Source organism: Alexandromys fortis, unplaced genomic scaffold (genome assembly GCF_014885135.2).
Source record: "Alexandromys fortis isolate MF-2015 unplaced genomic scaffold, M_Fortis_MF-2015_v1.1 scaffold_1, whole genome shotgun sequence".
Taxonomy (NCBI): Eukaryota; Metazoa; Chordata; class Mammalia; order Rodentia; family Cricetidae; genus Alexandromys; species Alexandromys fortis.
In genome coordinates, this window is record NW_026067927.1 from 364,038 (window position 1) to 386,570 (window position 22,533).

Below are 22,533 nucleotides of genomic sequence, written 5' to 3' on the forward strand. Positions count from 1 at the left end.
TCAAAAACTAAAAATAAAAAAAAAATAAAGCAGCAGCAGCAGCTTTGTTGTCCAAGGTTGAGAGCAGCACAAATCTGTGGTCATAAGCACAGCATTTATTCCCAAGCTCATCAGGAAAGCAAGTAAAATTACCTTGGAATTCCATCTCACCTGAGCCAGAGTGGCTATTAAGAAAGCAAGTGACAGCCAGGCAGTGGTGGTGCACGCTTTTAATCCCAGCACTCGGGAGGCAGAGACAGGAGGATCTTTGTGAGTTTGAGTCCAGCCTGGTCTACAAGAGCTAGTTCCTGGATAGACTCCAAAGTAACAGAGAAACCCTCTCTTGAAACAAATAAATAAGTAAATAAATAAATAATAAAAAACCCTAACCCAAACAAACAAAAAAAAGCTCTTTAAAAAAAAAAAAAGGTGTGTGTGTGTCTCTCCTTTAAGAAAGAAAAGGAGAGGAGAGAGATTAGGCTTTATCTAATCTAATCTATTTACTTGCTCAGTCTCTTTCACTCTCCCTGCCCCTCTCCTTCCTCTTTTCTTCTACTACTAGTTATTTTTTCTATAGTCAACTTTAGTCTTTAATTCGTTTTATTTTGTTTTTAATCTATGATTTTAATTCATTAATTGTAACTTTACTTTTTCTTTGGTTTTAATGGATCATCTAGATGATTGTATTAGTAAACAATGCAATTAATTAGAAAAATTTTTTTAACCCCTGGCCAAAAGTTAGTGCATTTGTAGACTTTCCCCCATATCTTATAGCAAAGGAGAGAAATATATTTTGCTTTTAGTAAGTAAGATCAACAAAGTAGGTTAAAAATGAATATAGATGATATTTTCATAAGCTGTCTTCAGTGGAATGTTTTTATGTTTGCATTTTACTTTTATTAAATTTGTTAATTTGAAGTACTGTATATTCTAAAAGCTCCATATTGAACGATGTTCTCTTCCCTTTCCCACTTCCTACATTACAAATTACAATAGAACCAACAAATGTTGTCCACATCGGTTCCCAAACTCATTCATGGGGTCACTCTCTGAGGCCTGGCTTTCCTAGAACTCCTTTGTAGACCAGGATGGCTTCAGAATTCCCAGAGATTTGCCTACCACTGCCTCCCAATGCCATGATTAAAGGCATGTGCCACCAACTAGCCTACCAAACTCATCTTTTAAAATTTATTTTTAATTATGTGTATGAGTATGCACATGAATGTGTGTGCCCTCAGAAACCACAGCTATTGGATCTCCTGGAGCTGGAGTTAAAGGTAGTTGTAGCGTGATGGAAACTGAACTCAGATCCCTCTAGAAAGAACAGGACTCACTCTTAACCACTGACCATATCCCTAAGCCCCTCATACTCATGCTTAAGGCCTTATCAATTGAAGGATAAATTGCTGATTGAATCCCCCTGTTGCCAGTTATCGTAGTTTACAATGTAACTTTTTACCTGGCAGGGGAAAATATAATTTCTTTCTCAACTTTCAAAAATATTTTGTCTGTTAAAACAACAACAAACCAAAACCAGCCAACCAATCTAACCACCAACAGCCAACCAACCAACCAACCCAAATGATTTCACATAGACAAAGGATAGGATTTGTCTCTAGTCTGAATCAAAGGTTTCTCAAACTTTAGCTTCATCCAGTCTTGTAAGTAATTTTTTTCACTAGTCTTAGTTTTCTTTAGTCCATTTGGGCTTTTTGAAAAGAGTGAACAGTGTTTGTCCTGATGTTCAGAGGGGTAAGAATAGTGGTGCCTCAGTATCCTAGGAGCATTTTAACATCTCACAGTGTCAAGTCTACCTGGAAGACTCTTTGTTTCTTGTTGTGCACAATTGTCTTCACTCTTTGTTTCTTGTTGTGCACAATTGTCTTCCTTCCTGGAAAGTTCCTTGCCCTTTCTTCACTTTATTCCTTAAGAGGACAGAGTTCTCTTGTTCGTATTGACTTGTTTCTCACAAATATGTGGTAGTTTATTATTTTGTTCTTCCTTTTATCTTGTGTATGCTATGTATTCTATATCTGTAATAAGAATATCATGTGTATGCGTGTTTGTATGTGTGTATACACGTGCACATGCACTTTTTTTAATGTGGCCAGCATTCAGTTTCATGTTTCTTTTCTTTAAAGATTTATTATTATTATTTCATATTGTAGGTATTTTGCTTTTTTATATGTCTGAGTACCACTTGTGTGCCTGGTGTCTGTAAATGCCAGAAAAGGGTATTGTTATGACTCTATATCAATGGAATCATCTTGCTTCCGTATTTTTTTTTTCAGGAACATAGTACTTCTTAGGTTTTGTTTATACCATTTCTTTTATTGGTATATCATAAAACTTTTAAAATAGATATTTATTATTGATGTGTATGTTTGTGCCTGTGTGAGTGTATATTCACCATGTGCATGCAGGTGTCTGTGGAGACCAGAAGAGGGCACTCGGTCTCCTTGAACTTTAGTTATAGGGTATGTAAACTTTATGATGTGGGTGATGGGAACTTAACCCAGGTCCTTTGCAGGAGCTGTACATTCTTTTAACACCACTGAGTCATCAAAGATCATTTTTAGAAAGAATTTATGTGTAGTAAGATAGTCTCTTTGGTTTTTGTGCTACTGTATATTCTAAGACCTTTCATATGCTAGGCAAACACTCTATGTCAGTCAGGTATATTCCCAAGGCCAATGTCAACTTTTTTCTTCTTTCCTTCCTTTTTTTCTCCCTTCTTCCTTCCCTCTTTTCCAACTTTCCTTTTTTTTTTTTTTTTTTTTCTTTCCAGACAGGGTTTCTCTGTGGCTTTGGAGCCTGTCCTGGAACTAGCTCTTGTAGACCAGGCTGGTCTCGAACTCACAGAGATCCTCTTGCCTCTGCCTCCCAAGTGCTGGGATTAAAGGCGTGCGCCACCATCGCCCGGCTCCAACTTTCCTTTTTAAGGTTACATAGATCCTAGAATTTACTGTATACCAGATGGGCCCCAAATTTAGAATAATCCTCTTGCTTTTGCTTCTCATTTGAGTTCTGGGCTATAGATGAGTACAGACATGTCCATTTCAAAGTCAGCTTTTACACACACACACAAGAGAGGGGGAGGGAGGGAGGTAGGGAGGGAGGGAGAGAGGGAGGAAGGAAGGAAAAAAGGAAAGAAGGAAGGAAAGAAGGAAGGAAGCGGGAGTGAGAGAATGCAGCTGGAGCAATGGTTCAGGGGTTAAGTGCTCAGTCTTTGCTTTGCAAGTGTGAGATTGGTATCCCTTTTGAAATTCTGGTCTTAAAAGGCAGAAACAGGCTCCCCAGAGCAAGCCAGCTAGCAAGAGTGTCTGCATAAGTGAGCACTGAATTTGACTGAGAGATCCTGCCTTGATAACTAAAGTGGGAGACCTATAGTTCTTGACATCAACCTACAGCTTACACACACACACACACACACACACACACACACACACACACACACCACTTGTATACACAACATGAAAAACAGAACAAAGATTGTTTTGTTGTTGGTATTATGCATTCCCAACATCAGTGTATGAGAATTTCACGTTTCTCTTTCTTCAAACAGGGGCTGCTAGGCTACCCCCTACCCCCACCACATTTTAATTGAAGGCTCTAGCACCAAGCTACATTCCTATCCCTTTGGTTTTGTTTTGAGAATAGATCTGTTGTTCTTTAGCATAGGTTGGCCTTGAATTTGGCATGTAACCCAGGCTGGCCTCAAACCTGAGCTCTTTCTGCCCTCTACATCCTGATTGCTGAGATTTCAAATGTACTTCACCCTACCCTGATAGCTTTTCAGTCTTTTTTATTAAACCATTATAGCTGTAATTTGAAGTTTCCTAATACATCATGATGTTGAATATCTTTTAGCCCAAAATGCTTGTCTTGTTTAGTGAAGTTTGTTGAAGTCTTTTTCACAGTCAGATATAGAAGCCAGTGTCTCTAGCATGACAAAGACCCAAAGAGTTATATGTGTCTGCACACACGTGTTGGGAATGGGACAGAAGGCTGGAAAGGAGTTGCTATAGGAAGAAGTCTAGTTGGCAGTTTTGTGTGATTAGGAAGTTCTGGCAGGATGTTGTGTACACCTAGGACCCCAGCACTGGAGACTGAGGCAGAATTGTGGGTTCAGAGCCAATCTAGGGTACATAGTGAGACACTGTCTCCCCATAACAAAAGGTTTGAGAAGGTCCAATCATGTACTACATTCAACTAAAAGTAGATGAGTGAGAAAATAGTAGTTTTAAGTTGTTTCTAGATTTTAATAATTATAAAAAAGCTTCTGGAACTGGAGAGATGGCTTGGTGCTTGAGAGCATTGACTCTTCTTCCTGAGGAGCTAGGTTCAATTCCCAGAACCTACATGACAGCTTACAGCTGTATATAACTCATATATGTGGTGTACAGATGCATTCCAGTAAAACATAAAATACACATAATTGATTTTTTTTAAAAAACGAGAGCTATTATAAACACTTGTGTGCAAGATTTCAAAACTTAAATCATTCAGATAGATGTTTGTTGGCAGCTACTTCAAGAATGTTTTACAGATGAAATCATATAGTGCGCACTTTTATAGTTAGGTAGTTTGAAGTTGTGGTTTTTCTTAATGTCTCACAATGTGAGTACCTTTCCTTTTGTTTATTTGACATTTTTTTGTTTTGGTAAAATGCTTATTTAAATATTTCCCCCATTTTACAAATTGTTTGTACATTATTATTGAGTGCTGTTGATTTCTAATGTTGGATATTGAACCAAGGACCTTGTGTATGTGACACTTAGCTATACACGCTCAGTCTCTAGGTTTCTTTATATAAGAAACATTAATCTTAAGCACATTAACTAAAGTAATACTAGCATTTTCTAAGTGCTTATTTCTTAATATTTTAAGAACTAGTAATTGAATTATCTTATTTAAGTTCACAGCATCTCAAGTAAGTTGTGAATTTAAATATGAAACCGTGAAACATAAGGTAGATTCTAGAGATATAAATTGAATATGGCCTTAGCTTATAAATAACCACAATGTGCTATGCTAAGTATAGCAATAAAGTTACATATGATAAAAAATAGTATTCAAAAGTAAGCTTTAGCTGAGCAGTGGTGGCTCACACCTTTAATCCCAGTACTCAGGAGACAGAGACAGGTGAATCTGTGAGTTTGAGGCCAGCCTGGTCTACAGAGTGAGTCACAGGACAGGCTCCAAAGCCTGTCTCAAAAAACTAAAAGAGAAAAAAGAGAAAAGTAAACTTTGTATGTTTAGTGTGTTCATAAAGCCATACTAAGCCATACTACTAAGCCATACTTTTTAATGGCTGTAAAGTGAATTTTTAAATAGGCACTTACTTGACTGCCCTTTTGAGAAAGGGTTCTTCTGTTTTAGTCATTTTTGTTGTTGCAATAGCAAAACACTAGAGAGGAAATAATTTAGAAGAGAGATTTGGCTCTAGAAGCTGAGAAAACCAAGATCGTAGTGCTGACATCTGCTTAGTGGACAGTTTGGTTGTATAATAACACAGCAGAAGACGTTATATAGTAAAACAGAGGGACTTTGCCAAAGAGGGCTTGCTTCTATAACATGGGCCACTTTTCTGATACTTATGAATTCATGAATGGATATTTATGAAGGCAGAGCCTTCATGGTTCAATCATTTTTCTAATACCATTAATATAATTTGAGGGGGGGTTACTCCCCCCACCACCACTACACACACACACACACACACCCTTTTTTCTCTGTGTAGCTTTGACTGTCCTAGAATTGGCTTTGTAAACCAGGCTGGCCTTGAACTCAGAGAGCCTTGTGCTTCAAGTGCTAGGATTAAAGGCACTTGCCACCACGTCCAGCTCGAATTCATTCAAATGCAGTGTTGTACCAGATTGTGCTTCATTTAGTGGTTTAAAAGAACACATTTATCATCTTATTGTTTTCTTGGGGGCATGTGTCTATTCTTTTTTCCTCCCTTCCTCTTTTATTTGGAGATATTTTAAAAATTGTTTTGCTAGATTGTGACATCACATGTCGTGGCATGAATATGGAAGTCCAAGGACAACTTATGTGAGTTGGTTCTTTCCTTCCATCATGTAGATTCTGAGGATTGAACTCAGGTCTTCAGGTCTGGCAACAAGTACTTTTATCCTTACCAGTTCTTGAGATAATTGTTTTTATTTTTTTAAAAATTTTATTTATGTATACAACATTTCTTCCATGTATGCTTGCATGCCAGAAGAGGGCACCAGATCTCATTATAGATGGCTGTGAGCCACCATGTGGTTGCTGGGTTGAACTCAGCACCTCTGGAAGCAGAACAGTCAGTGTTCTTAACCTCTGAGCCATCTCTCCAGCCCGAGATAATTGTTTTTAGATAATTGCATATTCATATGCAATTTTGAGAAAAAAGTACAGAGAAACCTAGTGTACCTTTTACTCAGTTTCTACATTCGTAGTTGTTACTTGTTTTTTTAAAGACACAGCCTCATATAGCCCAGGCTAACTTTGAATTCCTCTGATCCTCTTGTCTCCACCTTCAGAATGATGATATTATTGGTATGCATCATCATAGCTACCTAATAGCATATACTATATATCAGTACAATAAGTATACTAAAGTACAATATACTAAAGCAGAATCAATTAATTTTAAATAGTTTTCCTCAGTTTGACATGCTATCTATGATTGACTGGGTGATTTTCAGTCCTGGGGATCAAACTAGGGCCTGATGCATTTTTAGGCAGATTTTCTCACTGAAGCTATATCACTAGCCTGCATCATGCATTTCTATAAAAATGTTTCATGTGTAAACAAGTGAATAAATTCATTGATTGATTTATCTACTTGTAGTCAGTGTTCTTCTGTCACCACCAATATCCCTAATAATAGTGTATAACTGCTTGTACTTCTCTCCCATTTCTAATGCTTAGCAACCACTAATTTGTTAATTAATCTAGTATAGTTTTGCCACTTCAAGAATGTTGTAGAAATGAAATTATATAGTGTGTACTTTTATAATTAGGTCAATCTACTCTCTACCTAGTTTCACTCCCTTTGATTAACGCAGAAGGCTGGCGTAGACCTGAATAATTGTATTTGTAAAAATCAGTTCCCTCTTATACATTCTCTGTGATATGATTGACACAGTTTCAGCCCACTCTTAAAGAGGAAGGGCGAAACAGAAATGAAAGTCTCTGATGATATACATTTGAATTGATCCACTGTCAGCCTTGGTTGATATATAATGGCTTAATATAAATAGCTAGCAAAGGAAGCACTGGGAATCGTCACTTACTATACTAAGCACTGGGCAGAGTACGTAGCTCAGTGGTAGAATGCTTACCCAGCATTCAAAAAGATAGGGCTTAATCCTCAGTGTTATAGGGAAAAAGGGAGGAGGAAGCACTCAGTTACAACTGAATAGTTAATGGCTGGATGTAAAATAGTAATGAATAAATGTTGATATCAGTCTTCATGTGGTGATGCTTTAAAGATAATGACTAGATCCAATTTGAGGTTGAAATTTTTATATATTGTAGGATAATTTTAGAACTTTCTAAATAAAACTAAAAGTTTATGTGATTTGCTCACTGTGAAATTGAGTTTTTTTTTTTTTTTTTTTGGTTTTTCAAGACAGGGTTTCTCTGTGGCTTTGGAGCCTGTCCTGGAACTAGCTCTGTAGACCAGGCTGGTCTCGAACTCACAGAGATCCGCCTGCCTCTGCCTCCCAAGTGCTGGGATTAAAGGCGTGCGCCACCATCGCCCAGCGAAATTAAGTTTTAGGATTTAATATTTTAATTATTATTAATATTTTTGGTTTTCCAAGATGGGTTCCTCTGTGTGGCCCTGGCTGTACTGGAACTTTCTCTGTACCAGGCTGGCCTTAAACTCAGAGATCCACCTGCCTCTACCTACAAAGTACTGGGATTAAAGGTGTATGCTACTACACCGAGTTGTTGTTTTTTAAATACATCTTAATTTTAAAATTGTGCATTTATAAGTCCAGAAGATGGATCTGATTCCCTGAGGCTGGATTTATAATGCTGTTATGAGCCACCAGTGTGGGTCCAGGGAACCAAACTTGGCTCCTCTGGAAGAGCATCACTCACTTTTAACCACTGGGCCATCTTTCCAGCCTAAGTTTTAGTTTTGCTCACAGATTTGTCCTCCTTCAGTTTTCTTGAATATAAATGTTATGATGTTCTAATTGATGAGTATTATAGAAAATGGTGTTTCATAGTGGCAGACAAGCAGAAGGGTGCCCGTCTGCTGTCAGAGTCACACAGGAAATCATCAAACAAGTGTGTGCTGCTCTGATATTCCTAACTGACACTTCATATATGCCTCTATGGTGAAAATGTTGTCTCTATGAAAAAAAAGGAGGCAGAGCCAGGCGATGGTGGCGCACGCCTTTAATCCCAGCACTCGGGAGGCAGAGGCAGGTGGATCTCTGTGAGTTCGAGACCAGCCTGGTCTACAGAGCTAGTTCCAGGACAGGCTCCAAAGCCACAGAGAAACCCTNAAAAAAAAAAAAAAAAAAAAAAAAAAAAAAAAAAAAAAAAAAAGGAGGCAGAAAAGAAAAGGCTGAAACTGGCATAAGATTTAATAAGATGGTAGGTTTTACCTAAGACTGTTTCTTCTATTTTATTTTTGGTTTTTGATTCAGGGTTTTTCTGTGTAACAGCCTTGGCTGCCCTGGAACTTGCTCTGTACGTAGACCAGGCTGGCCTTGAACTCACAGAGATCTGCCTCTTCCTCCTGAGTGCTGGGATTAAAAGCATTTTCCACCACCGCTAGGCGGTTTCTTCTTTTTTATAGCGGAAATAATAATTTCTATTACAAAGACTGTTTTTTTTTGGGATGAATGAACTACATAAGGTAATACAGATTGAAATCCTCTATTAGACAGCATAGATGTTAGTTTTCATCTCTAAATCCTGTTGATAATTGTAGTAGTATTTGAGTAACATTCTTTGCTCAATAGTATATAAGGAAATTGGTATTTATATGATCAGCCTGGTCTTGGTTTATTGAGGTTCCAGTTGAAAACGTAACCTTCCAGAAGACCTCAGCCCATTTTCAATAACTAGAGAGTAATTTTGTATTGGTACTTTATTATCTTGTTGTAGAAGACAAGATGAAACTGACTCATGTGCTCTATTCAATGGGACAAAATTTATTTTTTTAAAATTGACTTTTAAAAAATTATGTTTGTGAGTCATGTACTTGCGTGTTAGGAAAACTATAGCCTTGGTAACTTGGTTCAGCCTCATGCACTCATCATTTCACTATGTATTTTGTGTTCTATGTGACGTGTTGCTTCAGCTGCATAGAACAGTCTTGTTCTCCAAAGAGATTACTTGCCTAATGTAACTTTGAAGTTTTTCCCTTTTGATTCTGTACTTATCTTCTAGCCAGACTTATAAAATAACATAGAACAAAAATAACCTCCATTGAATTGTAGCACAGCCTTCCTACTTCTCCTTGCTCATGCTACTATTGCTGTGATAAAACACTGTGACCAAAGCAACTAGTGTTCACTTCACTGTTCACCATAAAAAGAAACTGGGACTGGAACTCAAGCAGGAATCTGGAGGCAGGAGCTAATACAGAGGCCATAGAGGGGTGCTGCTTACTGGCTTGCTCAGCCTGCTTTTCTGTTTTGAAGACAGGACCACCAACCCAGGGATGGCATCACCCACAACAGGCTGGGCCCTTCCACTTCAATTACTAATTAAGAAAATGCTCTACAGGCTTGCCCACAGCCCTATCTTATGGAGTCATTTCTCTTTCGAGGTTGCCTCCTCTCATGACTATAGCTTGTATCAGGGTGACATAAAACTAGCCAGCACACTAATGAAACGAAAGCATTCAGTAACTTCCTAGAATAGTATTTTGAAATTCTTTCAACTAGGGCTCAATATATAGATGTTATAAATACTCATGAATATATATATGAAAAGCCGAGAAAGAGATGGCAAAATTGCTTTAGGGGTTGCTGTCCTGGAACTCACTTGTAAACCAAGCTGGCCTTCAACTCACAGAAATCTGCTTGCCTCTCTTGTGCTGGGATTAAAGGCAAGCACCACCATTGCCTGGCTCTGTTATTTTTTTTAAACACAACTTTTAAGAGTATCTATTTTTTTGAGCTGCCAGTTGATGATTAAAATACAGACACTACTTAAAAAGCATTATCCTATCACTGTAACTGAAAGTTCTACCCCTAATAAGAAAACAGCAATGTCATTGTTAATTACTGAGGAAACCTGGATACTACAATCACAAGATGAAATTTAGGATTTTAATTTATAAATATTCACATATAGGAAAAGAATGAAGGAAATGATGTTTCCATTTTAGGTTAAAAAAAACTCTGAAAGTAAATCAAGACAAAACTCAGGAAAAGATTTGACTTAAGTGTAGTTTTTTTCCTTCTTTAAAAGCAAGTCTTAGCTGGGTGATGTGGTGTGGCACACACATGTTATTACAGCCGTGAAGATGTCTGGGGCCCCTAGTTAAGACCAGCATTGACTGAAAATAACAACTGGGACATCAGTTTACTATTGACAACTAAGACACCTTATGAATATTGCTGTCAAGTTATTACTTGATATTTGCTTCATATATTATCTTTTGTGACCGGAGAAATTCATTCATTGATGTTTTGGCACTGGGATTGAACCTAGTGCATCAAGCATGTAAGCAACTACTGTATCACAAACCTACAGAAAAGTTGCAATGGATTAAAAGTTCTTTGGCCTTACCTCATTTGAACTAACATAGCAAATCTGATATTCCGTATTCCCAAATACTTTAATAAATATTTCCTACAAATAAGAACATTTTTCTACATAACCCCAGTGTAGTAAATGAGAAATTAGTACAGCCACAAGTACTTCTGTTTGCTATTCTCATCTCTTTGTTAATGTTATTACATGTTTCTCATTCAGGGTTAGTTAATATCTGTTAATACTTAAGACAGTGCCAGACACTAATTACTAAGTACACGTTAGCTCTTAATAATTTTATAAATTTTTGGATCAGTAATCACTCTGGTCCCTGTGATCCTTTCCTTGAGACCAGGGGTGCTCTGCCTTGACACGCAGCCCAGCTTGATCAGTCCTTCTAGGACTGTCCAGAGAGTGTTGAATTTTTCCTGTAACCTTTGGATTTCTCAAAAGGAACAATGATAAAACACTGTTTTCATACTGGGATTAGCTGACTTGCAAGGAACAGCTGGAAAGGGGGCATTAATAAAGAGATTAGTTTGAATTTTGAAGCAGTGAAGTTTTAACTATTTAAAGATACTGCTTGCTAAAATAGTCTCCTATTTTATAGAAAGGAAAATTTTATCATTGATCATATTCAAGAGTCAGGTGTATTGGCATACACCTGACTTTAATCTTAGCACTCCAATTCAGAGGCAGGTGGATCCATTTCTCTGAGTTCCAGGAAGCAGAAGCTGACCCTGTCTCAAACAAGCAAACAAACAAAAATAAAGCAAATTAAAACAACTTATTTATTTTTTAACAAGATATTAAATTTAAATTTCATAGGTTCAGTTAAAAATATGAAGAGTAAAGGCCAAAAAGATTGGGATTTTTCTTGGGAAATCAGTGTGTCCATGGAGATAATGAAAATTGTTTCATTTCTTAACTTAAAATCCATTGTTTTGTTGTTGCTGCCTTTAGATGACACGTAAAGAGACAGTTTCTGAACAAGTCACTTGTTAAGTGTTCATTTGCATGACCTGCTCTTTAACCTGTTGTTCAGCAGCAGCTACTTTTAGTAGTTTAAATATTTTGTTAGAATTGTTTGAAGTAATTTTCTCCAGTAAAAACTGTATTGGATTAAAAAAAATACTGAGCCACATGAAGGCAATCTCTACTGCTTTAGTTCCCAGATGGTTAAAAAAAAAAAAAACCAACTGTACTTTCATGTGTATTTTTAAAAACCTGACTGTAGAAAGTGGCAGATTGAGAGTTAATGTGTTAGAGAGGGAAGAACAGTCCACTGGGGGTTAAACTGCAGAGTCTAATGGAATAATAACTGGTAGCACCATCTGCTGGCCTACTTCCGCAGAAGGAGTCAGTATTTTTAACGACATCTCTAATATTCATGCTGATGCATTTTGATGCTTTGTGCATTCATTTCTTTCTGTGCTTTGTTGGAATCTGGCTATCTGCTTACAGCTACTGTGCTCTTAGGAGGGCTTGCAACCTTTATCAGAGCTAAAGAGGATGAGCAGTGGATATAAACTTGCCAAGGCAGGAATGTGTTGATAAATCAAAATGTGTATTTGTGGACGGTTGTGCATCTCTTGGTTGCAGCTTGCTAAATAGGCCATTTAGGACTCTTCTTTCAATGCTTTTTTTTCTTGAGCACTGCCTGGGGTGGTGAAAAAAGCAGAGGGCAAGCCTTTGTCTGAAGCCAAAAATGTCTTCAGTGAAGAGGCCAAGAGGACGGGTAAGTGAAAGCCTGAATGAGTGGGAGGAGGAGGGGTTCTTTGGGCTAAAAGGCTAATGGGATTGAATAACCCTCCTCGTTACTGGCTGCTGCTGCGGGAGTCGCACTGCATCGCCATCTTGAGCTTGGTGCTGTTTTCTCAGTCTTGGTTATTTGTTGTAGCCTGTAGGCCTTAAGGTGGCATTTTAGTGATCGTGTTTAAGCCGTCCTGCCTTTCCTGGTGCTGTAGCACTGCTCTGAATCTTGATGAGACAGGTTTAGAAAAGACACCGGTAGAACAGACTGGAATCGACCTGAAAATGTGTTTGGAAATTCCTGTTTTTTTTCTCTGCTGTAGTCAGAGGCATGTTTACGGGTAAGAACATAACAAAACTGTGATCCAAGCCTATATGGATGAATGCATGTTTAGAGAGGAAATTCTTTGAAAATACTATTTGTCTGCTTCCTGTGAGACTGCTAAAATTATTAATAATTGTAATATAAAACTGTAAAACTTGTTTCTTTCCCACATTGCCTGAGCAAAATTATGATAAAAGACAAAAATCTGTATTTAACTCTTTCATGCGAAAATGAAAACTTTCTTGATTTTAGAGATGAGAATGTCTGTTTACTAACTAGCTACGTTCCTGCATTAAAATAATTTTGTGTTCTCTTCCTAGTCTTAAAACAATGTCTTTATTTTTCTAAAACTCATTGTAAGGAGGAGTGACTCTAAGTTACGATAGCTATTTCTGAATTGACTTAGTTCTGGAGGAAAGAAGAAAGAAAGACTTTGATCCTAAATGCAGATAATAATTACGAGACAGAGTTAGATATAACTGTATTATAGGATAGGGTCCTAATCACCTAAGAGTGCTGTAGAAACACCAGCAAATCTATGTCTTTCCTTACCCTTTATTTACAAGTCAGCTGCGGAGCTGTTCATTTGTACTGGTTTCCAGGTAAACAGGACGTCTGACCTGTGCATTTGTTTGCCGGACTCCTGTCTTTGCTTATGTAATTTTAATGCTCTGTTTAATTTTAAGTTTTCAGATATTTATGTCAGTTTTTAATATACTGTGGTGTATTCTATTTTTAAAGTTGTTTGTTTGTTTGTTTCTCTAGCCTCCATCTTCCAAGAAGAGTGATGGTTCTGGGACATATACTAAGTTACAAAATACCCAGGTGAGGGTCATGTCTGAGAAAAAGCCAAGAAAAAAGGTGGAATCGGAAAGCAAACAAGAAAAGGCTAATCGTATAATATCAGAGGCCATAGCAAGAGCAAAGGAACGTGGGGAACGTAATATTCCGCGAGTAATGAGCCCCGAGAACTTTCCTAGTGCTTCAGTTGAAGGGAAGGGAGAAAAGAGAGGTCGACGGATGAAATCTAAGCCAAAAGACAGAGACAGCAAAAAAGCAAAAACTTGTTCTAAGTTGAAAGAAAAGACAAAAATTGGGTAAGTTGATTATTAGTTAAGTATAATATTTTAGAGTTTTTGTTGAAGTCTAAGCTGTGTAATCTTTTTTCTGTTCTTGATTTGAGTGTGATGTATGCACTCCATTAGGAGAGTTTTACATTGCTGGATACCAGGTACACTTTATTTCCATTTTTAATGAATTTTGTAACACTAGTGTCAAACAAATATTACTTTTCTGTTGATGTAGTGTTTTGTGTATTTGTATTAATAAAAGAAATCTTGTAAGGGAGGGGAATAAAAATCTATAGTTTTGTGACAGTTTCAAAGTAATTTTCTTTAAAAACATATCTGAAATTCTTTCAAGGTTGCTTTTCCCCTTAGTGGCATTGTACCTCACAGGGTACCTAAAAAATTAAAAGTACGATATAGAGTATTTTCACAGAAGCCCTAACTACACAAGAACTCTGGACTGTCAGTCAGAAATTATAATAGACATTTACAGATTTATTTTATGTAATAAAGAGGCCAGGTATTAATGCTACAAGAGAATCCTAAGAGCAAAGAAATATTCACCATTTCTATTTATCTATTAAATTTTATTATAATTTTTTTTCTAGTGCTAGGGGTCAAAACCTGTCCCCCTTTTTTTTTTAAATTTCAAACCATGGTCTTAAATTATGCTAGACAAAATATATGCTAGAGAAGCATCCTGTACTTCACCTTCATTCCCAGAGCCAATTCTATGGATTTTAATCTGATTGTTTATACATCTTCAAAAAGTAAAGATCTGTATTCTTTGTTTGTAAAGGCAAGCCTAATGTAAGACCATCATAGCTTGCAGTTGTTCTCAAAGGACCTAGTTAGTTCTTTTTTGAAAAGCTTTCTGTAGAATTTTGCATACAGTACTTTAAGTTAATGTGACTTCTTTGTTAGTCACATACACACATACACAGAGAACATAGTGAAGAGAGAATTCCTCTGTTATGAGACTTGTGTAATTTGCTACATTATAGGTATATAGGTTACCAACGAATTGAATTCCTTACTTTCATTCTGATGCCGTCAAATAAATGCACTCTGTTCTCAATATATTAGTAAATAATATTATTGATTGTATATTATTTGCTGACAACCAAAGTGAAATTCAAAGTTAAATTTTTTTCTTATTTTTTTTTATATTGTCCCTATAATAGCAATCGTCATAGCCAGCATAAATTGTGCTGAGCTTCTTCTTTTTTTAGGTTTATTTCTTTATGTTCTGTGTATGCATGAGTGTATGCATGTATAGTAGGTTTTGGGCCTCCGTGTAGATGCTGGAACCTGAACCTAGGTCCTCAATAAGAGAAGAGAAATAAGCATTCTTAACTGTTAATCCATCTCTTCAGCCCTACTCATTCATTTTTTAAAAAGTTTTTGTTCATTTGTTTTTAATTAAAGTACCTGTTTTTCCAAAATTATACCTTAACTTAGGAAGCTTACATTTCACCTTTCACTATACTAATAGTTAATATTGTTACTTTTAAAAAATTTATTTATTTTTATTTTTTTGAGGGGAAAGGGTGTTTCAAGACAGGGTTTTTCTGTGCAACATTCCTGTCTGTTGTGGTATTCGCTCTATAGACCAGGCTGGCCTTCAACTCACAGAGATTCGCCTGCTTCTGCCTTCCAAGTGCTGGGATTAAAGGCATGTGCAATTACCCCCTGGCTGTTAAGATTTTTCTTATTTTAAACATTTCAGAGGTAGGGGTGGAGAAATGTAGTATTTAGGAGGCTAATACTTTGAAAAAAGTGATGTTGAAATTGGTAGATAAGCTCCAAAAGCTATAAAAACTGTTATTTGCTTTAACTCTGAGGATGGAGACCCAAGCACCTAGAGACAAGTGATCCCAGAACTGAATCTGATTTAAAAGAAAAATTTTAGGCACAGAAAGTAAAGATAGAAATAATTAAATCAAAGAGAAACATGGGTTTTTAAAAATATGATTTAATATTGTTGGAAATAGTTGCATTGCCATGGGCTGTTTGGAAGGAAAATGGGTTTGTTGCCCTTTTTCACTTTTATTTTTTGAGATTGGCCTGGAACCTATTATGTTAGACCAGGCTGGTCTCAAACTTAAGTGTAATCTTTTTGCCTCTGCCTCCTCAATTCTAGGACTACAGGCAAGTGCACTGTGCTTAGCTTCAGCTCATTTTTAAGAGTTGTAGTTTTGTTAAAAGGGAGTAGAATATTTAAAATACAATGTAATACTATTTCACTATTGCTTTATTGCCCCCCCCCCTTCTTTCTCCCTCCTGCCCTTCAAGTATGCCAATCTCTAGTAAACAGAGAAAAGTATTTGGAGAAAATTGTACTGAAAGCTTTTTTTTTGTTTTGTTTTGTTTTTTGTTCTTGGTTTTTTTTTTTTTTGTATTTTGCATTTTGCTTTTCTTTCTTAGTTAACTGCATGTCAATATACTAAGTAATCACAACAAAGAAAAATGTGAGAATGTATTTAGGCTTTGTGACAGTTTATTGTCTGGCTGGACATTAACCCAACATAGTTAGGTTAGCAAGTACTCTACCAGTAAACTATATCCTTATCCCTAACCCTTTTAATATATGAATTCTTGGTTAGTTACAGGCAAGTAAGTAAAATTGAATTTTACCTGCTTATTATGAAGTTACTGAAGTAAATAAAACTTGATTATCTTTACCATCAAGAGATTAAAAAATACTATTGTACATCAGAAAAAATAGAGTAAAACATTTTAAGTTACATGTGTGTGTGTGTGTGTGTGTGGCATGGTTGTGTATGAGTGTTCATGTGTATGTGTATGTGCACATGTATGTGCATGTATGCATCTGTGTGTACATACATGCCTGTGTGTATGCATGTGCGCATGCATAAAAAATTAGAAGACAACTTGTAGTTATCTGTTCTCTCTTCTCACCCATGGGTCTTAGGGATCAAACTCAGGTCATTCATGCTTGGCAGCAAATTCTTTATCCACTGAATCATCTCCTCAATGTGGAATAAAATATATTAATACTTCATTATTATGTATTCTAATAAGGCAATGTACTTTATTGTTTTAGTTCCTGAGATCGCTACATAGAAATTCATAGATTTCAGCCAGCCTCTGCCTCTCAGGTGCTGGTATTAAAGGGCTGCGGTATCATGCCCAGCTCACAGCCCTTGTTTTTAATTATGTGAGGAGTTATCCAATTAAGATCAGCTTGTATTGTTTTATCTAGCATTTTATGGTACGTGATATTTCCTTTTGAAGAAATCAGTTTATTTGGAGACTGGAGAGATGTCTAAGTGGTTAGGAGAGGGTACTGCTCTTGCAGAAGATGCTAGTGCAGTTTTCAGCACTTGCATCAGGAGGCTCACAATTGCTTGTAACTCTCGCTCCAGGGGATCCATGCCCTCTTCTGGCCTCCATGGGTACAGCACTCATAAGTACATGGCTGTGGTAACTTAAAAATAGAGGAAATCTTAAAAAATAAAAAGTACATTTGTAAGTCATAATTTATTGATGATGGCTAGTCAGAATTGATATTTATTTACCTCATAGATGTGATTTGCTATAAACCAGGAATATTACTCTGAAGAAAAGTCATTGCTTTAGTATATATGAAAATTTTTGTTTTGTTTTTTGTTTGCTTGTTTTGTTTTTCAAGGCAGGGTTTTCTATAGCTTTGAATCCTGTCTTGGAACTCACTCTGTAGACCAGGCTGGCCTCGATCTCACAGAGATGCGCCTGCCTTTGCCTCCCGAGTGCTGGGATTAAAGGCATGCACTACCACCACCTGGCGAAATTTTTTTTATTTTTATAGCTTGATGTGCTTTTTGCTTTTTGGTGTGTGTATGTAGTGTAGTGAAGTATATGTGTTTGTATGGGTGTGCGGGGGGGGGGAATGTGTCTACACATGATGTGCATGTAGAGGCCAGAGGTCTTTGTCAGGTGTCCTCCTCAACCACTCTCCACCTTAGTTTTGGAGAGAAGGCTCTCATTGCACCTGGGGCTCACTGGTTTGGCTAGACTGGCTGCCAGAGAGTTTCAGGGACTTGCCTGTATCTGCAGGTGAGTGCCACTTGTACAGCAAGCACCTTAGCAATTGAGCCATCTCCCAAGTCTGAGTCCCTATATTAATTTTATTCATTTGTATGTGTGTTTGCATGTGGTGGGCACAAAAGTGTACTCTGTGGAGGCTACTGAATGTGGAGGCGAGGTTGATATCATGTTACTTTCCACATTATTTACCGAAGCAGTTTCTCACTTAATTTCAAATTTGCCAGTTCTGTCAGCCTAGTTAGCCAGATTGCCCTGGAGATCCACTGTCTAGTGCCTGGGATTACAGGCAGGCTACTGCTCTGCCTGTCTTTTGTATGTATAGGGGATAGAAGTGGGGAACTCTGGTCCTCATTGTTGTATGACAGGGATCCACTGAACAATGTCCCAAGACTTTTTTCTTTCAAATTTATGTATATGTATGTATGTGTGCCTCTGAAGGTTTATTTGCAGCACATGTGCCCAGTGCCCTCAGAGATCAGAAGGCATCAGATCCTCTAGAACTAAAATTACAGGCAGTTGGGGACCATCTGATGAGGGTACTAGGAATTAAATCCAGGTCTTCTGAATGAGTTGTATTCTCTCAACTGTTGAGACATCTCTCTAACCCTTAGGTTGATAAATTCAAAGTGTGAACATAGAACAAAGAGTGCTTTTTAGAACTCTTCATATTACCTCAATTAATCTTTACAGTAATTCTGAGACTTAGCTTGGGTGTACTACATGTTAATTAATGTGATTAAATTCCTTGGTTTTGGAACCAATTGTATTCATTTAGTTACAAGCAGTATAAGCCTGTACAGTTACTCTCTTGCTGTCTTTAGAAGAGTATCATACTATATGTCTCATAGTATCATTTTGAGGAGGAAATGGGTTAACATTTAAAACAAATAAAACAATATCTAGAATATATGTAGTGATGGTAGATGTAAGCTATTATTATTTTCTGAGTCCATAAACAGTATATAGCTATTTAGGGAAGAAGTCAAGGCCAGAAGCTAGCTACACATCCTAACTGTTATTCTTGTTCAACTACTTAGTCTGTCTTTCTTTCTTATGGTTTTGTTCCTAAGTAAGATCATTCCAAAAACTGAACATAAAATATGAATTAACAATAGCAATAAAACTCAGTTAGTGCTTTATTTTGTTGTTTGTGCTTTTCTTTTGTGGTGTTGTGGTTTACCCCAGGGTCTCACACGTGGATGTGTGGTAGGAGGCGCTCTCACTGAGCTGCTCCTTTCTAAGGTCTTCCTTACTGACATAAATAGAGAGCTTGACTTGGTCTCACAGCTCTGTGAGTTCATCAGTTACAGCCCTTGATGATTGACTCTTTGGTTTTGTATTATTTATAGTAAGTCTGTTGGCTATAGGAAAATGATTCACTAAGTATTTGAAGTAGTTTTCTGTTGAGTTATATCAGAAAATACTTAAATTTTGAGATATTTATCAAGCTCAAATAGAAATTAGTTTGAGACATGAAAGAACACAATAAGACATTAAACCTCGATCCTTATGTGCAGTATTGTGGTGTGATTTGATGTGGCTTGGGTTGCTTTGGTTTTGGTTCTAGGGGCTCAAAACCAGGGTTTTGTTGTGCTAGACAAGGGCTCTACCACTAAGATGTATTTCCAGCCTCTTTTGGACCTTTAAGAGTTTGAGATCAGCAAGGTAGTGGTGGTGTATGCCTTTAATCCTAACACGCAGGAGGCAGACACAGGTGGATCTTTATGAGTTTGTGGCCAGTCTGGTCTACAGAGTGAGTTCCAGGACAGCCAGAACTATACAGAGAAACCCTGACCCCCAAAATACTAAAAAAGAGAGAAAAAGAAATACAGAGAGAGAAAGAGAGAGAGAACTTGGAATCATCTTGGGCTACATAGAGAGACCTGTCTGAAGACATGGTAATAAAGTGATGTGAACTATAATTTCAGTGTTTTCAAAACAGTAGGAATTTTGAAATGATGTCAGCTTCAAATATATAAAGAGCTAATTAATTGTTTGGCATATGCTAACCAAAATAGTTATAAAAGTATATGATATAAATTTATTGTATATTCCTACTATACCATTAATAGTCTGTGTAAAGCCAAGAAGAGAAAATGTTCTTCTAATTTTCCAGTTTAAATCCAAATTATAAAACTCAGATAATGTGGAACAGTAATCTTCAGGGTGAGTAGGTATACATGATACAATGGGATTTCAGTTACCATGTACTTCTCCATTGTTAAGACTTATGTCTTTACAAGACTAGTGAGGTTTGTCTTTTGCATAAAGAGGTGTCCTACTTTGTTGAATATAAATGTTGCTGATCATGAGGCACCATCATTTGTGTGTCAGTAAGAAAGAAAAGTGTTTCCAGTTAAAGCTGTGACAGAGTACTAAAAGAATCTTGTTTGTAGAGATGTTGCATGAGGTTTTTTTTTTTATTTGTTTCTTTATTTTATATGTACATTTTTTAAGAATTAACATTTGCTGGATGTGGTGGTGTATGCCCTTAACCCCAGCACTCCTGAAGTAGAGGCAGGTGGATCTCTGTGAGTTCAAAGACAGCCTAGTCTACAATGCAAGTTCTTGGACACTAGAGCTGTTACACAGAGAAACCTTGTCTCAGAAAACCAACAAAACAAACAAACAAACAAAATAAATTAAAATTCAACTGTGCTGTCAGTCATGATGGTGCATGCTTTAATCCCAGAAATTAGGAGAAAGAAGTAGGCCAGATCTTTGAATTTGAAACCAGCCTCTTCTATTAGTGAGTTTCAGGATGGCCAGTGCTGCATAGAGAGACCCTGTCTCAAAAAATAAAAATGAGTTGTACGTAAACATGTTGAATGATTGTATAGATTCTTAATAGTTATTTATATGACATACTCTGGGGAAAAAAAAGCAACATTCAACTCTGGCCAGGAAATAATGAAAAATTAGAGTCACCAAGAACTTACCATACAATATCCTTTCACATATTTAAGGATTACTGTTTTGTGTTTGTTTGTGTTTGTTTTTTTTCGAGACAGGGTTTCCCTGTGTAGCCCTGGCTGTTCCTGGAACTTGCCCTGCAGATCAGGCTGGTCTTGAACTCATAGAGATCCACCTGTCTCTGCCTCTAGTGATAGATTAAAGATGTGTGTCACCATTTTCCAGGATTGCTTGCTTTTTCTTAATGATATCTTAAGCGGACTTTTTAGACATATGCATTGCGATCCAAGCTCATGTCTTTATACTTGTGCAGCAAGCATTTACTCACTGAGCCTTTTCCTAGCCCCCAAATGTATGTATGTATGTGTGTGTGTGGATGTGTGGGTATATGTGTTGGTTTATTGAGAGAGAGAGAGAGAGAGAGAGAGAGAGAGAGGTTTTTGTTTATGAAGACAGGGTTGGTTTCTCTGTGTAGCTCTGGTTTTCATGGAACTTGCTTCGTTAACCAGGCTGGCCTTGAATTTAGAGATCTGCATGTTTCTTCCTGTAGTGCTAGGCTTAAAGGTATGTCCACCATTCCTGCTAGAAAAATAAATATTTTTGATGCCTTTTTAAAATGACTTCATTTCTTTTTACTTACCTGACAAAACCAAAATAATGTAAAATATTATTTTTGCCTGTTTTCTATGCTTACAGTTATGTGGGTAGTTCTTATTTTGGTTTGGGTTAATTGAGACAGGGTATTGCTTTATAATTCAAGCTGGCTTTGAACTCATAGTCCTTCTGCCTCATCCTCCTACATGCGAGGATCACAAGTGTGAATAATTCATACCAATATGATAGGCTTATTAATCACAGCATATGGACTAATTGAGTAAGATTCATTGTCCAATTATTGCAATGAGAGAATCAACAGGGGGCAATTACAGCTTGACACAGCGTCAAGCTTAGTCTGTTAACAGAGTCTACTAATAATGAGCAGGCTGGATGTAGATGAGTGCATAAATTACACTCAAAACCAAATGCAGACACATCAGGTGTAGATACTATACTTAACAAACAAATTAAGAACTCAATTTTATACTATAGTTTCAAATTTCTTTTTTCTGTCTGAAACTGTTTAGATATTTAGGGGTGTTTGGCTGGTTTTGCCTGAATATCTGTTGCTAGTTTGCTAATATTAATAACAGATCCTTTTAATATTGTTGTTGAGACAGTGTCTCACCATGTGACTGGTTGGCCTGGAACTCACTTTATAGACCAGGTTGGCCTCACACTCACACAAATCTACCTGCTTCTGGGGCTGGAGAGGTGGCTCAGCGGTTAAGAGCACTGGCTGCTCTTCCAGAGGTCCTGAGTTCAATTCCCAGCAACCACATGGTGGCTCACAACCATCTGTACTGAGATATGGCACCCTCCTCTGGCATGTGGGCATACATGGAGGCAGAATGTTGAATATATAATAAATAAATACAAAAAAAATCTACCTGCTTCTGCCTCCTGAGTGCTGGCATTAAGGGCACTGGGCTCCTTAAATGTTTTTTAAAACCAAAAGTTGCATAAATAATGTATTGTTTAGTTGTTTCATACTATGTTACTTTATTTTGTGAATATTTCTCCTTGAATTATAAGATCATTGTATTTGATGAATGCATTTACAATGAAAATATATTGTTATTTATAATTAATTTTAAATGTAGAATTAATTCAGGATGTTCTACAACATTT

At 37.0% G+C, this 22,533-nt stretch overlaps 1 protein-coding gene across 10 annotated transcripts in view; it reads left to right on the plus strand.

Annotated features, from left to right (window-relative positions):
- Chd9 (chromodomain helicase DNA binding protein 9) overlaps positions 1-22,533 on the plus strand; it is a 219,135-nt gene that overhangs the window by 109,094 nt on the left and 87,508 nt on the right. For 7 of the 10 annotated variants that reach the window (XM_050143929.1, XM_050143928.1, XM_050143923.1 and 4 more), the window contains one exon: positions 13,541-13,872. In XM_050143929.1, coding sequence (XP_049999886.1) covers positions 13,541-13,872 — 332 coding nt within the window. Of the gene's footprint in view, positions 1-12,166; positions 12,437-12,559; positions 12,792-13,540; positions 13,873-22,533 lie in introns of those variants that run through there. The other 3 variants (XM_050143930.1, XM_050143931.1, XM_050143932.1) reach the window with 2 other exon arrangements.